The sequence below is a fragment of the Pseudochaenichthys georgianus genome, chromosome 14, assembly GCF_902827115.2.
Source record: "Pseudochaenichthys georgianus chromosome 14, fPseGeo1.2, whole genome shotgun sequence".
Classification (NCBI taxonomy): Eukaryota; Metazoa; Chordata; class Actinopteri; order Perciformes; family Channichthyidae; genus Pseudochaenichthys; species Pseudochaenichthys georgianus.
In genome coordinates, this window is record NC_047516.1 from 24447563 (window position 1) to 24467733 (window position 20171).

The window sequence follows — 20171 nt, forward strand, 5'->3', positions numbered from 1 at the left end:
GCACTGTTTCCTCTATATCTTCACATTCAATCAGTTATTACTGGAGAAATCATGTTTTCTTTTTTGGCCTAATTTCTTAAGTGATAAGTATTCAGTTGGATATAATTGCCCTAACCCGACGCATTAAAGTAAAAGGAATTGTTTTCTTTAAAAGAGGGGGGGAGGGGCTACCTTTGCTGGCACACTTTGTCTTATCATGCAGTAGATTGATTCACTCCTTCAGGTGAATCCCAGTGATCGGGAGATGTTATCTCCAAATGCTCATGTTTCATTTTCAAATGCAGTTTGTAAGCTGTTACACTTTGAAAGTACAAACAATATAGTTATATACTGAAACAAATCCTAAGTGCTGTGTTTTTTTTCTGCTTTTACATTTTGATAAACATTTTCATCAATGGAATGCAATTCAACAATGGTACATGGGTGATGAGCAGATGTACACATGGTACAGTTTACTTTACACAATCAGTTCATTTCAGCACATTTAACAATGTGACAAACAGCTGAGTTAAGCTTTAATGGAGAATGCATTTTGATATCCTTTGTTGGCTCGATTAGATCCTAATGCCCCGGAATACGGCTGTTTAGTTTCATTAAAGAAACTGTAGAATGTTCATAACAACATGCTTATGAATTAGAAAAAGGCACCACTTGCTTCCTACTTGTCCGCCGTTGTAAAACAAATTTGCATTGATTTTGAGTCATAGGGTGACATTATAAGGAAGCTATTGGAGAAATCTAGGAGTTACATAAATGATATCGTAAAAATCATCATAATGAACAGAAGGTGGACTCGAATCGAATAAAGGAGATGCGTCCTACCTTCCCAGTGTAGTTATACAATTGTAGATTGATCAGGAGTCACTTGGTCACATTACATGGAAGCTATTAAACAGAAATTAGACTTTACAATAAAGTTTTCATAACAATATTTATATAAAAGTGAAAAAGCACTAAAGTCAGGTAAAATATTCATGTTTGACTGCAGTTCTGATAATAAGAAGCTGATAGATTGACAAAATACATTTTCTTTAAGTTTCAGTTTGTCATAACCCTCTGGAGTCTAAGGGTATTTTCTCGATTTTTAGATGTTTTCTTAAATCACCTTTTAAATGTATTTCTTCTAACATGGCACCCCATGTTTTACATATAAAAATGTTCAGGACAATCTCTGGTATTGCTATATATGCAAATTACTCACCTTAGAGCACTGTTTGATGAGATAAGTAGCTCAAAAGCTTAAAATGTGACATCTGATTTTCGGAAAATCTTCAAAACTCTTGTGAAAACACACATTTACTCATGTGATCGAATTGTTTTGGTGTTTTAGATTTGGTTACCAAAGTCTTAGGATCACAAAAGCAGTGAAATATTTGAATTACACTGTATATAAATGTGTTATTCATGTCTGAAATGAAAAAAATGTAATTCGAATTTTGAGTAAAATAGGTGTTTATCACTCACCACAGCAGGGACTGAGATACATTAGGACTGAATAATGACTTCATATCCAAGGTTCATGTGATGTGTACAAATACAAATTGAGCAATACAACTTTTTTTTTCAACCAACAATTTATTATAAATATGTTTTTTTTCAACCAACTATTTATATAAATATAAGAAACTGGAATATCTCACTATTTACAATAGTACAAACAAGACAGTGGGTCTGGCTGCTGTGAAGATGGGGGTGATGGTGCATGGGCTGCTGTGTAGATGGGGGGTACAAGTGCTATACGAGACCTCCTTGCTGGCTGGGTTGAAGGTGATGGCTGTGGTGGAGCCTTTGTGCTGAGGTGTATCTTGACCTGGTGGCAGCCGCAGATGGAGGCAGCTGTAGTGATGCTGGTCTGCTGGTCCTTGGTGGTGATGGCTCTGGTGAAGGCCCTTGAGCCACAATAGATCTTGACCTGGGGGCCGGCATAGATGGATGTTCTGGCTGCTGGATAAACGCCGCCTGTGGGCCACTAGGCCAGGGCTCGAGCTTAAGGACGTCCCGTCGTCGAAAAAAATAGTGTCGGGGAGGATAAAAAATACTTTTGGGACGAGAGTTAAAATAAAAATACCCTGCTAACTCTACTACAAACGGCGATGAAAATGAAACCGACTGGACGTTTTGTGTAGCACACAGTTATTAAACCTCCTTGTCAACATAAACACACACGCACAAAACATTTAGCAACCTGCGAAATACACACACACACACACACACACACACACACACACACACACACACACACACACACACACACACACACACACACACACACACACACACACACACACACACACACACACACACACACAGTACCTAGCTACAGCTGTCAGCCAGCCGCATAGCTGGCTGTGCCCGCAAATTCCTGGCCCGCAAATGTGCGGGTCTAGCTATGTACTGAGTGTGTGCAGCGCCATATATCTATTATATGGCTCTGAGTGTGTGTATTTCGCGGGTTGAGTGATGTACAATGACAATGGCATCCCGTGGAGGAATTCTGAAATGTATTACCGTTACATCACAAAAACGCACAGCAGAACCAGACCCTGGAGCGCCGGCCTCTTTATTTACTTATTCCTCTTCATCCCCTATGGGTAATAACTATAAGGCTGAGATGAGAACCCTCCATCGTATTTAGTCCTTAGCAATATGCTGCGCCTCTCCCCATGTAGGGATGGGTACCGAGCCCCGGGCCGGAATTATTAAAGACAGTGATAACGTTAAGCTCCGACGTTATTGGACTTTGTATCGGTACTGGAGACATTTAAAAAATATATGTCATATGTATTATTGCTACATAAACATTATATCGCAGTTTTAGTTTCGCCAACTCCGTTTCTAATATGCAATAAGACTACAACATGCGTCTATAGCCGCGTTCACACCGCGTACTTTGCAGTACTTTGCAGTACTTTGCAGTACTTAGTGCCCCAGCACTTATTACCCCAGGGCACTAAGTACCAATCGAGTACTTTTCCCTGAGGGAAGATTACGCAATTGAGCCGCTGACGTCACTTCGTCTTCTTCTGCTTTGGGTTTACTGGCAGGCTGCAAACAACTTCACGGCGTATACTGCCACCCGGAGTCCCCGGAGTTGGGGACTGGCTTCAGTAGAAGCTGCTGGGAGTCCATCAAAAAATCTTGAAGCTGAGCGTGTCAGAGGCATGGCGATTTCTCGCGCCCAAGGCGACCAACAACAACCAATCAGGAATCTCCCGCCCGCCCGCCCCCGGCATACAAAGCAATAGCAATGTTAAAACGAAGTAAACTGGATATAAACTCCCCAAACAGGTGAAAACCTACCAGTTTCACCCACTGTCTCTGCCACCTCCCTCCATGTCTGGTTCCTACGGTTTGTATCCCGGTAAATAGTTCTGGTCGTAAAGAACCGGGTGATTTGCTACTGTAATTTCTCGTTTGGAATATGAGGAAATGAACTGCGGTCTGGCTCTCCCAGCTTGCACGTGGTTTGACTGGCTAGCGCTTGTACTGGCGGGAATTGCATAAACGGGATTTGATTGGCTGATGCCAAGCATCGAGCCTCAAAAGTTGAACATTGCTCAACTTTTGATGCTCGCGTTGCTTGCAAAGCCACGCTCCGCTCCCCACAATGCAGTTCGGCGAAGATTCAAAATCAACTACGTCACCCCATTCAAGTGAATGGGCGAAGCGTTGAAAGCATTTTTCGATGCCTGTAGTGTAGACGGGCCGTAAGCCTTGACTCATCAAGGCGGCCGCCACCAACGCTGTCCTCCGAGGCACAGCTCCTTGTGCCCCTACCATCACCACCTGCGTTGCCACACCCTGTACCACACCCGCCAGCATCCTCCTCCTGTTCCGTGCCGGTGCCTACACTACTACTACACTACAGACGCTACCTTGCATCACATCAACAGGTACTATTGGGCCAGCAACCGCTCAAAGACCAACAGCCCCAGATGATCTTGGGGTTAATAAACCCAACCAGGTGAAACTGGATCGTTTCCAGGGAGATTGTTTTTAGGAAAGAAGCACACTTTTGCCACTGCATGGTACAACAACAGACCATGGCTTGAATATTCGTTAAAAGCAGACGCAGCCTTTTGTTTCCCCTGTAGACAGTTTAAAGTAAATATGTCTTCATCTGATGCGGCTTTTACGGTCAAAGGTTTTTGCCACTGGAAACACGCATTACAGACTGATAAAGGACTGCTAAGACATGCCGCATCAAAAGAACACATTTCATGTGAGAGTTTGTGGAGAGAGAGACAGATACGCGAGGAAACAAATAAGGAAATTAGTACTTTGGTGCAGATCAGCTGGCACGGAACCGTTATTATGTGTCAGCTGTCGTTGATCCATCCATCCATCCATCTTCTCCCGCTTATCCGTGGTCGGGTCGCGGGGGTAGCAGTTCCAGCGGAGAGCCCCAAACTTTCTTTTCCCTGGCGACATCAACCAGCTCTGACTGGGGGATCCCAAGGCAAGGCAAGGCAAGGCAAGGCAAGGCAAGGCAAGGCAAGGCAAGGCAAATTTATTTATATAGCACTTTTCAACACAAGGCAATTCAAAGTGCTTAAGCAAGTGGCAAGGAGTTCAAGCGGGAGTACCGGGTTCTCTCGTCGGCCCCAGAGTCAATCAGTGCCCCTAGTGTGTGTTCTTGGTTATTTTCCATGAGTGTTACCTGAGTGGGTGTGCATGGAGGGTATTTAGAGGGGAATTTGCTCACCAGCGCCCTCCTCATAGCCGTTGAGTGTGTCCTTTTCCCGGAAATGCGGCAAGCTGGTGACCCTGATGTCCTGGTTCTTCCCATTTGCATGGGTTCCTCCCGTGCTTGTAGAGGCGCTGATCCTGGAGTTGCAGAGGCCGGCGGAATCCATGAAGGAGAGTTCCCGGGAGAACGCCCCTGGTGGCTTGGAGGTCTAGGTGTGGCTCAATGCCTCTCTCTCTCTGAGGCGATTATCCACTCGATCCATCCATCCATCCATCTTCTCCCGCTTATCCGTGGTCGGGTCGCGGGGGTAGCAGTTCCAGCGGAGAGCCCCAAACTTTCTTTTCCCTGGCGACATCAACCAGCTCTGACTGGGGGATCCCAAGGCGCTCCCAGGCCAGCGAAGAGATATAATCCCTCCACCTGGTCCTAGGTCTACCCCTTGGTCTCTTCCCAGCTGGACGTGCCTGGAACACCTCCCTAGGGAGGCGCCCAGGTGGCATCCTAACTAGGTGCCGGAACCACCTCAACTGGCTCCTTTCGACGCGAAGGAGGAGCGGCTCAACTCCGAGTCCCTCCCTGATGACCGAACTTCTCACCTTATCCCTAAGGGAGACACCAGCCACCCTGCGGAGAAAACCCATCTCGGCCGCTTGTATCCGCGATCTCGTTCTTTCAGTCATGACCCATCCTTCATGACCATAGGTGAGGGTAGGAACGAAAATGGCCCGGTAGACAGAGAGCTTTGCCTTCTGGCTCAGCTCCCTTTTCGTCACAACGGTGCGGTAAAGCGACTGCAGTACCGCTCCCGCTGCTCCGATTCTCCGGCCCATCTCACGCTCCATTGTTCCCTCACTCGAGAACAAGACCCTGAGATACTTGAACTCCTTCACTTGGGGTAAGGACTCATTCCCTACTTGGAGTGGACAGTCCATCGGTTTCCTGCTGAGAACCATGGCCTCAGATTTGGAGGTGCTGATCCTCATCCCAGCCGCTTCACACTCGGTTGCGAACCGATCCAGTGAGTGCTGAAGGTCGCAGACCGATGAAGCCATTAGAACCACATCATCTGCAAAAAGCAGTGGTGCAATCCTTAGTCCATGTATATTACAAACAGGATTGGTGACAAAGCGCAGCCCTGGCGGAGGCCAACCCTCACCGGAAATGGGTCCGACTTACTGCCGAGGACCCGGACACAGCTCTCGCTTTGGGAGTACAGAGATTGGACGGCCCTAAGTAGAGACCCCTCACCCCATACTTCCGCAGCACCTCCCACAGTAACTCCCTGGGAACTCGGTCATACGCCTTCTCCAAGTCTACAAAACACATGTAGACTGGATAAGCGTACTCCCAGGCCCCCTCCAGGATCCTTGCGAGAGTAAAAAGCTGATCCGTCGTTCCACAACCAGGACGGAATCCGCATTGTTCCTCCTCAATCTGAGGTTCGACAATCGGCCTGACCCTCCTTTCGAGTACCTTGGAGTAAACTTTCCCGGGGAGGCTGAGTAGTGTGATGCCTCTGTAATTGGCACACACCCTCTGATCCCCCTTTTTAAAAAGGGGAACCACCACCCCGGTCTGCCACTCCTTCGGTACTGTTTCCGACTTCCACGCAACGTTGATGAGACGTGTCAACCATGACAGTCCCTCAACACCCAGAGCCTTCAGCATTTCCGGAAGGATCTCATCCACCCCCGGGGCTTTGCCACTGTGGAGTTGTTTGACGACCTCAGTGACCTCCCCCCGGGAGATTGGTGTTGATCCCCCGTCATACTCCAGCTCTGCTTCTAACATAGAGGGCGGAGTTGTCGGGTTCAGGAGTTCCTCAAAGTGTTCCTTCCAACGCCCTAACACTCCATCAGTTGAGGTCAACAACGTCCCATCCTTACTGTACACAGCTTGGATGGTTCCCTGCTTCCCTTTCCTGAGGTGTCGGACAGTTTTCCAGAACAACTTTGGTGCCGCCCGAAAGTCCTTCTCCATGTCTTCTCCGAACTTCTCCCACACCCGCTGCTTTGCCTCGGCCACGGAGGAGGCTGCTGCCCTTCGGGCCTGTCGGTACCTTGCAACTGCCTCGGGAGTCCCCCGGGATAACAAATCCCTGAAGGCCTCCTTCTTCAGTCGGACGGCTTCCCTGACCACCGGTGTCCACCAGGAGGTTCGAGGGTTACCGCCCCTTGAGGCACCTAGGACCTTGAGACCACAGCTCCCCGCCGCGGCTTCGGCAATAGAGGCTTTGAACACCGACCACTCTGGTTCAATGTCCCCAACCTCCACAGGAATGCCCGAAAATCTCCGCCGGAGGTGTGAGTTGAAGGCTTCCTGAACTTGGGCCTCCTCCAGACGTTCCCAGTTCACCCGAACTACACGTTTGGGCTTACCAGGTCTATCCAGAGGCTTCCCCCGCCACTCGACCCAACTCACCACCAGATGGTGATCAGTTGACAACTCCGCCCCTCTCTTTACCCGAGTGTCAAAAACATACGGCCTCAGGTCCGATGATACGATAACGAAATCGATCATGGACCTTCTGCCTAGGGTGCTCTGGTACCACGTACACTTATGAGCATCCTTATGTTCGAACATGGTGTTTGTTATGGCCAATCCATGACTAGCACAGAAGTCCAGTAACAAACCACCACTCCGGTTCAGATCAGGGGGGCCGTTCCTCCCAATCACGCCCCTCCAAGTGTCTCCATCATTGCCCACATGTGCGTTGAAGTCTCCCAGCAAGATTAAAGAGTCCCCTTCAGGAGCCCCATACAGGACTCTTTCCAGGGTCTCCAAGAAGGCCGAATACTCTGAACTGCTGTTGGGTGCATAAGCACACACAACAATCAGAGTTTTCCCCCCCATAACCCGCAGGCGTAGGGAGGCGACCCTCTCGTCCACTGGGGTAAACTCCAACAAAGAAGCACCTAACCGGGAACTTGTGAGTATATTGTGCCGCAGGCCTGCAGCACGTGATGGTGTTGTGTGCCCTCCCATGAAAATCATATGCCCTCCCTTTAGATTTGTTCTGGCGCTGGGTCTGGTTGTGGGACGAATAAATGATTAATTTACACATGTAATCTGACTTTTACACACCAAAATAACGTTAACACAGAGTAAACGTTTGCTAATGGACAGTCTATTTTGTCCCAAGAAAGAGTTCATGACTATCGATAAAAAATATATATCAATAAACCTATTGTTCATTTTCGCGGTATTCCCTACACATTGCCAGTACACTATTACTGTAATATTTACACTTACCCATGTCCAAATGGATCCTTGTTGTTGTCTTTGTATTCTTCAGAAGAAGAAGAGTCGAAGACTTCAGGTTCTGAGGCTCTCTCTTCACTGCTGCTAGCGAAAAAAATCTCTAGCAAAGTCGGCAACTGTAAAGTTTTTTTTAGCCATTTTCTCTGTCTCTCTCTCTCTCTCTCTCCTCACATACGTAAACTGATGGGAGACCCTATGTGGGAGACACGTGGTTTATGTTTTTTTACTTGGTGGGTAGGTCCTTAGTGATTTTTCGATGTCCATTGGTCATTTCAGACCATGATGGCTGCCGGCCGATATTTCCTTGACGGACACACGAATCCACCAATCCCACACGGTGTAAAGTCAAGCTGCTTTGAGCGGCCATATTGGCTGCTGTGCCCTGGGCTGAAGTCGAATAGTCCATTTAGCTTAGGAACCTTCCTAAAGGAGTGAAATGACCCGGAAGTCCCTCAGTGGCAGCCATGATAAGTGCCGTTCGAATTCTCTAGAATGATGAGAATGATAGGAAAGGAGGTTTCAAACTTCCTTTATAACCTCCTTTAGCTTAGGAACCACTGGACCTCCCTAAGCGAACATGCTGCCCCACAATGCCTTGCAGCCGCAGCATTTGCCGTCATTCAACAGTCGGCCGTTCACGGAAACAACCGATTATGACCGAGAAATGATATCATGAAAGTTACGGTGCTTATTAAGCATTTTAAAACATAGGTGGTAAGTTGCTAAAGTGCTTTGTTCTGAACGTTCATCAGTATTATAATCAAAAGAGAAATATGAACGTTAGTTTTTACTGAAATGATCAAATAAAGTCTTTACTGAGCTGTGTGGAGTTTGTTCAACTTTTAAAAGATGTTTGAATGGTGATATACACAGTGATAGATGTTAAGGACTAACGTTTATAATAAATACACCTGTATTTATTTTAAGATCTTTTCATAGTTCATACAATCTTTGGGATCATTAGTAGGCTATTCATGTGGACCGGAGGGAGAGGGCGACGAGCATAAGTTTCACTTTCCTTTTTTATTTCAATTCCAACTTTGGTCCTGAAGAATATGTTTCTCTGTTGTCCACGTTCATAAAGCATAAAGCAGCAGCATCAGAGCACGGTGCAGAGTCTCTAGATGAGTCCCTCGTTCTTATTAAACATCCATGTTGTAGTCCGCTGTATAGAGAACTGTAGTTTCCATGGTTTCCCCACAGCAGCAGATGCACATTCAGGACGTCCGCTGGCGCATCATAAACACGTCGGATAGTGAAAGTGCATTCGGATTCTCTAAAGCACCGCAGTCTCTTCTCCTAAGTCCTTTTGAATTCTCCTATCCACTATCCCTTAACCCCGTGACGTTTCACTCAGAGGTCAAGGAATAGGAGATAGGGTTAGAATTTAGGAGCTGATCTTTGGACTATTCGACTGCAGCCCTTGTTACAGTCTCACAGGAGATACCGCTGGAAAGCTACTCTTCCAGCGATTCCGCGGATATCTGAATCATATTTCTATTCCTTATAATCGAAAATATATGATTAATTACGTAAATTATGCGCACCTGGACGCGCCGGCGCGTCCACCGACTCCAGAGGGATAAAAATAAGGTTGCAAGCAGAAGCTCTGATATCGCCACTTTAAGGCCCAGAGGGTGAATCTCTTCAGCCAGTAGGTAAGCGGTGGTAAATTGCACATGCTCCGCTGAGGAGAGTATTTTGTTTTAGTCATTCAACTATTTTCTCTCTATCATATCACAATGCAGAAGGAAGTACCAGTGTAGGAATATTCTGTTACAAGTAAAAGTCCTGCATTCAACATATTACTCAAGTAGAAGTACAAAAGTATTGGCATCAAATTATACTTAAAATAAAGGTACTCTTTATGCAGATTGGCCCATTGAAGAAAATATATATATTATATGTTGATTATAATTATGGATGCATTAATGTGTTTATCAAAGCTGGTAAATGTGCAGCTATTTTAATTACTTTGTATACCACAGGGTAGATTGTGAACGTTACACCAGGTTTAACTACAATCTTATATAACTGTTGATTATATTTCAAATTATAAATCAACATTTTTAAAGTAACTAAAGGTACAAATGGAAGTTACAGGGGCTTCAGGGGATATGCACCCATTACCTCCTGATCCTTTATTTGAGCCCGCTCTGCAGCAGAGGCATTGTTCCAGCTGCGCTTATCGACACTGCTCATGTGGTCGAGTTGTATCCTGGAATGCAGAGGACTGAATAAATGGAAAATCCCCCGCCCCTCGATCCAGAGTGAGTGCATAAAAGAAGCAACTAAACACAAAGACAAAATGTCTTACTCGATTTAAGATGAGAGTGGAAAAGTAAATTTTATAGCAAATAAAAATAAACAATTGAAAAAAAAGCTGCACATTGCAAGTGAGTCACCTCCCCAGGGCCAGAATAACCACCTTTAAATGTCTCACAACAGAAGAAAGGTTGTTATGATAATCATGATCTGACACGGAACATTAGGACACTGGAAAATATTTTTGTTTGTGTATGTGAACTGAGCAAATCACCTCCTACCATCTCTCCTTGGACTTTTTCCCCAGGAGGAGCAGCAAGAGACGAGGTGCACAGGGCCGTAATGTTAACATGTCGAGAGAACTGAGTCCCTCTGCTGATGCAACCAAACATAAGGTGTTTACAAGGGACCCACAACTACAACAACCTGCAAAATACAGTGCTTTTAGTCTGAAATATAAAGAGTGACATTTAAACATTATTCGCAATTTTTTGTGTGTGCTCTAGATTCTTTCTTTTAAGCAGTAATGTGTTTTTTATACCTTAATTTAGCTTGTTTGGTAAAGTAACCTTAAAACTTCAGTTCATATACAGGCCATTAAACCCACTGGTTTTGGCATAGACAAGAACTCAACAACTGCATGGGCATAGCAGCGTTATACACTTTCTTTGTATGTTTATTGACATGCAGACAACCCTTTACACACAGCTAACCAATAAACCATTCTCACAATTTAAATAACAAACTAAAATATCCTTATTTCTGTGTTCAGTGTTTTGTTGGGCTCTTTTGGTCCTCCGTTTGCACAGTGCTCCGATGCGGAGACCCCTCTGTGTGGGCACCAGGCCCCGGCTCTGTCTCTGTCTCTGCACACATGTCATCGCTCGCATCTGCGCCGCAGTCTGTCTGATTCAGCTGGCGCTCCAGCAGGGTGATGCGCTGCTTCATCCGCTGCTGAGTGTGTTTGTACTCGCTGAGCAGACGGGCAAAGCGAGTCTGAAGCGTGTCCAGAGAGGACTCCAGCCTCTCCACCTTCTCCTCTGTGTCCTCCTTCTGCAGCCCGCCACCCTCCTCTGTCTCATCCAGCAGACCCTCCTTCAGCAGGATCTCCCGGCCCCTGTCCTCCAGCACAGTCTTAGCATCTGGATACTCGGTCACTGCCTCCATCAAATCGTCCTTAGAGAGGCAGAAGAGATCGGAGTAACCCAAGCTGCGAATGTTGGCTGTCCGACGATTTCCCATCTTACTACCTTTTATGTTCAGAATGCTGATTTCCCCGAAGCAGCTGCCAGCGGTGAGGAGAGCATACTGAGTGACCCCGTCATCTCCCACCACAGCCAGCTTCCCCTCTTTTATGATATACATCTCCTTCCCGATGTCCCCTTTTCTGCAGATGTAGTCCCCTGGACTGAAGACCTGAGGGCGTAGCTTTAGCACAAGCTCCACCAGCAAGCCTGCCTCACAGTCTTGAAAAATGCGGACTTTCTTTAGTGTCTCCAGGTGTACATTAATCGCTATCTCAGCACGCAGTTTGTTTGGCAAATTCTTCAGCACCTCCTGCTCGTCTACTGCTTTCTGGTTGGTCCAGAGGTAGTCGAACCACTTAATGACGCGTGTCTCCAGTTCTTTACTGACTCTGCGGAAGTGCATGTAGTGTTTGATGGCGTCGATCCGAGCTTGAAACTCGGCACGTGTGGCATTCATGTTGGAAATCATGGAGCCAACATTTCCCACAATTGTGGCAAAGATCAGCACCCCAACGAGAAAGTCAAAAACCACAAACAGGTACTCCTCGTCCCGCACAGGAGCAGGCATCTCTCCAATGGTGGTAAGAGTGAGAGTTGACCAGTACAGGCAGTAGACATAACTCCGAGTCAAGGAGGCATACTCAGGTTTGGAAATGTTTGGGAACACCCAAGTGTCCGATCCAAATCCCAAAGAGTTGGATATAGCGTAGTAGATGCAGGCGTTCCAGTGGATGATGACCAGGATGTAAAGCACCAGGTTGCCGATACGGAACATGTTGGGGTAGTTGGTGCGTGTCTCAGTGCGGTCAAAGAATTCAAACATGCGTGGGAAGCGAAGCAGGCGGTTGAACCTGAGCTGTGGCGTGTGGATGCCGGTGGAGATGTACGCCAGGTCAGTGGGCAGGATGGACACTACGTCCAGTTTGAACTGTAAAGTCCTGACGTAGCTGTCTCGAAGCTTAGCGGGATCCTTCACCAGCAAACCTTGTTCCAGGAACCCTGAGACCAAGATAATAAAGCACAAATTCAGCTGTGCAGCAATCTTAGCTTGCAGGTGTGTTTTATATCTGCCTTTTGGCATCTTTTAGCTCATTGTTTTGTTTTTTCTGTCTGTCAGTGACAGCTTCTGCCTTCTTGTTTCAGCAACATCCCATGAACTGTACATTTCCTGCTTATTAACAAATGGCAGACATGACAAACACAGTTAGCTACTATCTGGTGAACATAGTGAAGCATTTAGCAGTGAAAGAGACAGATACTCCCTCAGGAGTTGGTGTGTAGATCAAAACAAAGCTAAAAGGTGTGTAAGTATTGGACTAGTTGACCAGAAACCCAACCCAAGGAATGCTATGTTGTTCTGTGTCTGCTGGATGTGCAAAGGTTTTAAGAAACACTTTAAATGTGTTATGATAACTTGTTTTAGTTTAATCCATTGGCTAATGTGCTGAACGTGACAACCATTTACATTTCTACCAGGATTGTCCTTTTTTCCAGAAGCTAAAACATATGACATTAAATAGTCAAACAAACATATTCCCATGGGTTATTTAAAGTAGAGCACCTCTGTTGAATTACATTGTGTCATGATGCCAGAAGCTGTATGTTGAAATACATTACCTGTGCGAAGTCGGACGCATGTGTCCATGATGTACACAAAGTCAGAGAGGTAGTCCAACACCAGCCAGCAGATGTAGTTGCCCACCTGTAACTTCTCAAAGCATGCCCTGTGAATATACAAATATAAAATATGTAGGCTACTGCTCCAGCCTAAGAAGTGGACATTAACACTCATACACTACATCCATCATCTCTTTACCCTCACAGATAACCATTGTGGCGTCATTACCTCGCTACAACGATGAACCAATTGTAGAGCACTGCTACGGCGATAACAGATAACCAGCGGTAGTAGGCGTTATCGGATGGGGACACCACAAACAAATTCCACTTTTTCCTGAAAACAAGGAGAGATTGCACATTATAAAGTCAGGCACAACTGTGGCTCATGTATATCTCTATAGAGTTAGTACATATCACTGCAAAAACATGCAGACAAATAGAAGCAGGTGCCAGATAAAGCAATGCAATGAAATGCATGCTGTTACTATTTTAAAAGAGACTTGGTGTTGTATTGTACTGCATTATATTGAAATACAGAATAATGCAATAACATACAGAGCAATGTGAAAAATCACAGAGATTAATCAACATCTCTGAGAGCAGAACTGCCCTTTTTTATTAGAGAAAAACCTTTATTTAAAGAGGGTGGATACTTTTTAGGAACAGTTCATCCCAAAATCAAAACATATTTTCTTCTTACCTTTAGTGCTCTTTATTACTAAAGATTGTTTTGATGTAGATTGTAGATGGTTAGATATCAGGAAGAAAATTACATATGAAAAACCTAACAGCCATTTCTCTTTCACTTTTCCTTCCACCACATCACCAGACAAGAGGAAGTGTGCATCTGTTTGTGGCTCAAAGGCTCTTGCTCAAGTAGTAACAGGTGTACTTCCTACATAAAACTGACTGAAAAAAAAAAAAAAAGACATTGCTATTGAGTTTTTCAAATGTATTCATTTGGCTTTTTGAGCATCACAATGCGCGTGCCGTAACGTTTCATTATATTGCAGAGAAGCAAAACAGCACTACGCCCAATATCTTCAACACTTGGCAAAACACACCAAAACAATCAAGATTGATATATTTAATACATGTTAAAAATAAATTGAGTATTTTTTATTTTGGGAAGAGACGTTTCAATTGTTGTTCAATTGTTGTTGTTTTACAAAGGAAACAACAGAAGTGTACTGGTGTGCGTGTTTCTCGTGTTCGGTTTAGTGTGGCATACCTAAAGATCCCTTTGGGATTGTTGCCATTAGCGTCTGGTTGCGTGTTGCTGATGCGACTGGGGGCCATTCTCAGCTCAGGGCCACGAAAGCGCTCCAGGAAGGAGTCTGGACGCTCCTCCTCCTCCAGCAGGCTCCTGTGGGCCCATTCCCTCAGCCTAACCACCAGGCTCACCAGCCTGACACAGGAAACACACAGACTCTCATCACATCCTACAGAACTTTCTGATATATGAGAATAAAAGCATGACAGTCACACAAGGAGCCAAATCAACACAGTTGAGCATGAATACAGTCTCATTTGGTTGGACGATTAAAGGACAGGAATCACAATTAATCTTTCTTATCAAAAATATGTAATTGTTTGATAAAAAAGCATCTTTAAAGAAAAACAACTTTATCTTGTCTTATCTAGAAACTTTTTTTTGGATTAATTTATGGCTTTTACTGTGACATATTATAATTTGTACAAATGGTTTAGTCCCAGAATTTGTCTTAAAATAACATTTTAATGGGTAAGAACTGTCTTGAATTATCTTTAATCCCAACTGATAGTTTTAGTTTAATCAAATTAAAAATGTTCGAAAGATTCTGGGATATAAAGTACACCAGAAACTAGTTTTACACAATAACATACAGGCCTATTTCTTTGGTTTTATTAGAACACAACGTCACCAGAATCTGTGAGAGCCTGAATCCAGTTGGTACATCTTGTTTTCTTTAGCCATGGACTGTTTTAAGAAGCGAGCCAACCTTTGCTACAACATTATTCAACAAGTAAGAATATAAAAAGAGCTGCACAACAATGTGTCACCATTGATCAGTGTCTGAAAGCTTTGTGAAGGAGGCTTTACCTTGACATGGCTCCATTCCTTTGAAATGAATTTATGGAATTGCGTCCATGATGATCGAGAGCGGCGACTCTTTGTAGCTCTGAGGATGTGTCATCACACACAGACGGCACCCTGGGAGTAAAAACACACATGTGGACTCCACTCTTTTGCACCTCACATGCTTTCCTGCTGTCAAACCAACCTCTGATACAAAGACTTTAAAACACATGATTTAAAACAGTTCTCACCTGCTCAGAATGCTCTCGGCTCTCCCGATCTCCTCCTCTAAGGTGGTCTTCACTGACAGATTGTGTGGGGACCGGTCTCTCTCCGCTGTGTGGCCCGTCATCTTCAGGCCTGCAGGTGTGGACAAACTCTAATGTTACTGCCTCCTTTGTGTGCATGGCAGTGTTCAGCATATACAGTGGGGCAAAAAAGTATTTAGTCAGCCACCAATTGTGCAAGTTCTCCCAATTAAAAAGATGAGAGGCCTGTAATTTTCATCCTAGGTATACTTCAACTATGAGAGACAAAATGAGAAGAAAAAAAATCCAGAAAATCACATTGTCTGATTTTTAAAGAATTTATTTGCAAATTATGGTGGAAAATAAGTATTTGGTCAATAACAAAAGTTCATCTCAATACTTTGTTATATACCCTTTGTTGGCAATGACAGAGGTCAAACGTTTTCTGTAAGTCTTCACAAGGTTTTCACACACTGTTGCTGGTATTTTGACCCATTCCTCCATGCAGATCTCCTTTAGAGCAGTGATGTTTTGGGGCTGTCGCTGGGCAACACGGACTTTCAACTCCCTCCAAAGATTTTCTATGGGGTTGAGATCTGGAGACTGGCTAGGCCACTCCAGGACCTTTAAATGCTTCTTACGAAGCCACTCCTTCGTTGCCCGGGCGGTGTGTTTGGGATCATTGTCATGCTGAAAGACCCAGCCACGTTTCATCTTCAATGCCCTTGCTGATGGAAGGAGGTTGTCACTCAAAATCTCACGATACATGGCCCCATTCATTCTTTCCTTTACACGGATCAGTCGTCCTGGTCCCTTTGCAGAAAAACAGCCCCAAAGCATGATGTTTCCACCCCCATGTTTCACAGTAGGTATGGTGTTCTTTGGATGCAACTCAGCATTCTTTCTCCTCCAAACACGTCTAGTTGAGTCTTTACCAAAAAATTCTATTTTGGTTTCATCTGACCATATGACATTCTCCCAATCCTCTTCTGGATCATCTAAATGCTCTCTAGCAAACTTCAGACGGGCCTGGACATGTACTGGCTTAAGCAGGGGGACACGTCTGACACTGCAGGATTTGAGTCCCTAGCGTCGTAGTGTGTTACTGATGGTAGCCTTTGTTACTTTGGTCCCAGCTCTCTGCAGGTCATTGACTAGGTCCCCCCGTGTGGTTCTGGGATTTTTGCTCACCGTTCTTGTGATCATTTTGACCCCACGGGGTGAGATCTTGCGTGGAGCCCCAGGTAGAGGGAGATTATCAGTGGTCTTGTATGTCTTCCATTTTCTAATAATTGCTCCCACAGTTGATTTCTTCACACCAAGCTGCTTACCTATTGCAGATTCAGTCTTCCCAGCCTGGTGCAGGTCTACAATTTTGTTTCTGGTGTCCTTTGACAGCTCTTTGGTCTTGGCCATAGTGGAGTTTGGAGTGTGACTGTTTGAGGTTGTGGACAGGTGTCTTTTATACTGATAACGAGTTCAAACAAGTGCCATTAACGAGTGGAGGACAGAGGAGGCTCTTAAAGAAGAAGTTACAGGTCTGTGAGAGCCAGAAATCTTGTTTGTTTGTAGGTGACCAAATACTTATTTTACCGAGGAATTTACCAATTAATTCATTAAAAATCCTACAATGTGATTTCCTGGATTCTTTCGCCCCATTCTGTCTCTCATAGTTGAAGTGTACCTAGGATGAAAATTACAGGCCTCTCTCGTCTTTTTAAGTGGGAGAACTTGCACAATTGGTGGCTGACTAAATACTTTTTTGCCCCACTGTAGGTTCACTTGACTTTCCTCACAGAGACACTTGGCAGCAGAAGAGTTCTTTAAGGTGTCTGTGGGGGTGTTTATGGTGCGTGTGACAGATTACAGTCAGGGGACAGGGGGACGTCTGGGACTGTCTGCCACCCTCCCTCACCTGGTTGCTGTGGTGATTGAAGCAGCTATAAGAGAAACTGCATGATTGCCTAAGAATGCATGTTTTTGATGAACCCAATGCCATTTCCTCGGAGCGTCCCCCCCACCAGAACGTGAGCAGTAATGCTTTTCAACCCTCTGACACATGAAGAGGTGATTAGGCGACTGTTACCATTGTGTGGCTAATTGGCGGATCATTAACGAAAACACACACACAGTCGGCCTGAAGCCTCTGGGCTCAGCCAGCCAATCAGCTGATCTTCCTCAGGAGCAGCATCGCTTAGGAAACCAGAGTGTTCACTGAGGACAAAGAGTTTCATGTATGTGTCATTACTGCTGCAGTCACTGAGAGTGCTGTAACAAGTGGTAATTTAACTGCAAAGAGACCCATTATCATTAGTGGTTTTTCCTGTTAGGCTTTATTTTATGGTTCTATCATTTTTGAATAATTCTGCATTTATTTTATGGAAAGTTTCTGAGTGGCAACAGTGAAACTTTGTACTAATTATGGGATTATTCCCACTTATTGCTAACTAGCATGGGCAATTATTATTGAAAATATACTTTGCAAAAATAAATGAAAGAATTATAAATGTTTACTTTACGTGCATTTTGGTCATGCAAAATACAATTTTTCCTTATTAATAAACAGGAAAGATCTATGAAAAAGCTTAACCTGTAATACAAATAATGATCTTCATTAACATGGTGACAAAAAGCTTCCCTATAATTCCATACAAATATTTTGTTATATATTTTTACTTAATTAAAGCTTCTATTTGTTGTACTGGTAATACACTGTGCTTCACATTTCAACAACCTTTTTTATTTTCTTTAACTCTATTAAATTAACATCATTGCCCTACAAATGCCAGGGGGAAAACATATAAAAATCCTGGGAATGTAAATCAGTTCAAACATGGTTTATTCTTACCTTTAGTTTCCTTCAGTTACTCCAAAAAGATCCTCACGGTGACTTCACACAGAGACACCCAGAGCCGCTCTCTAACGGCCGCTCCATCCTCAGCCTCACCCTCAAAATGCATCCGAGACTAGTTCAAAAACAACCACAAGTCCTGTGCTGGCAACACTTTCTGTGAGCCTCCTCTCAAGGTGCTCTCCCCTCTCAACCTGTAGTCCGCCTATCCACATGCAGGGTGGGAGATGCTGCAGGGCGGAGACCCAATCCAGCTTCAGACTGAGGAGAAGCAGAGCATTCAACATCTCTTTTGTCCCATTTGGTCTTCAGCTCTCTTTACAAATGGTTGATGTAAAAAATGTCTGAGCTAATACTTAATGTTAGGCTTTTTACTTTATTATTCTGCATTGACATATTTGATAATCATGTGTATCATATTATATTTACTTTGGTTAAATATTAGCTTGCAGTGGAGGAAAATAACTAAAGTAGTGGTACTTAAACTTGTGATTAATATCAGTTTTCATACTTGACTTTCCAAATGGTGCTTATTTTACTTTTAATGAGTACTTTAACTTAAGTAAAGGACCTGAATAATTATTTCTGGATGTTAATACACGTTTTTTCAAATAGGTATTGCAAATAGGGCTAAATTGCGACACATTTGGCTTAATATTTTTGCGCAGTTTGGTGTGTAGTTTTGTCTTTATCAGGAATATTTTCATCATTGGTTTATTTATTATTCCAAGTTTAATATGAAACTTGGCCTGCCATTCTCTTTAATGCCTTTTTCCTTCATTTCATTTTGTTGTTGTTAATAAAATACAATTAGAAAAAAGTTTTGTTGAAACAATTTTTTCAACACACTGCATGCAGACTGTCTATCAGAAGAAACTGGAGCTTTGAGAGGATGAAGGCCACAGGAGACGGCCTCCTCATCACCGTCTCTCTCACAGATCCTGGCAGTCGCAGTTTTAATCCAATCCGTAGAAAACTGAAGTCTAGCTGAGGAAGCCATCAGGGAGCGAAGCCCAGAGGACTTTACATGGGACTGAGATTCAGCCCAGTGAACAGAGAACTACAATCTGCCACCTCCGTCCCCTGTCGCACTGTTGATGGACTGTAAAGACAATCCTGCCTGTTACCAAGAGACGAGAGCACACAGAAACAACTTTACAGAACATTATAAAGCATTTGGGGGAATTCCCTCTTAGGGCCTAGTAGCAGGGAGGGGAAACAAACAATACATCTATATATTTTTACGAGGTAGTATTTTTAAACAGGTATTGAGTTTTATGCTATGGTTTTATGATGAAAAGAGGGAAGATTATAAAAGCACGAGGGCAGTACAAAGAGAGATAAGATAAGAAAAAGGAGAAGCAGGCAGCAGTAAAATGAGGTTAAAGCTGGATCCTAAAGGGGATGTAAAACAAGTTTGTGTCTGTTAACAGATTTCTTCTGTTAGAGAGCGTGCGTCTTTACACAGATCACAGTTTATGGAGTTGTCGTAGCAGATTATATTTTCTGAGCACGTTGGGTTACACATTAAGATTAAAAGTAATACTTGCCTTAGAAATAACAGTTGCTAGGTAACAGCTGACACAGCCCGCATGGTGAGATTGTTTAGGAAATGTTTTTTTAAATCTCAAGTAAATTCAATGTTACAACTGAAAAAAGAACTATCATGAAACATGTAAATAGAACAAGGATTGATAAATGGCTAAAAGATAAACAAATATCTCAAAGGAATCATATCTATATAAATACAAACTTTATTTATATGCCTTCTCATTTAGGAACGAACAGCATGTGGAAAATGTGTTTCACATTTCTGAAGATATTACAGGTTTTGAGAGATTACACTCATTATTTGACATTTTACTGTTTTTGTAATTACTACTATATTATTTGTGGGTGCTTATGATTGATGTATATATATAATCTTTCT

The 20171-nt window shown here is 43.9% G+C and overlaps 2 protein-coding genes across 2 annotated transcripts in view; one reads left to right on the top strand and one right to left on the bottom strand.

Annotated features, from left to right (window-relative positions):
- rraga (Ras-related GTP binding A) overlaps positions 1-340 on the top strand; it is a 6762-nt gene extending 6422 nt beyond the window's left edge. The window contains exon 10 of the mRNA XM_034098710.2: positions 1-340. This exon is cut by the window's left edge and continues 200 nt beyond it. The gene's annotated coding sequence lies outside the window, so the exon portion shown is untranslated.
- Positions 341-10984: 10644 nt separating this feature from the next.
- Positions 10985-15494, bottom strand: cnga2b (cyclic nucleotide gated channel subunit alpha 2b). The gene is made up of 6 exons (XM_034098282.1): positions 15394-15494; positions 15167-15277; positions 14315-14491; positions 13310-13417; positions 13081-13187; positions 10985-12462 (listed from the first exon to the last, which is right to left on the bottom strand). Exons 1-6 carry the CDS (start codon positions 15492-15494, stop codon positions 10985-10987), a joined length of 2082 nt encoding a protein of 693 aa, XP_033954173.1.
- Positions 15495-20171: the final 4677 nt, after the last annotated feature.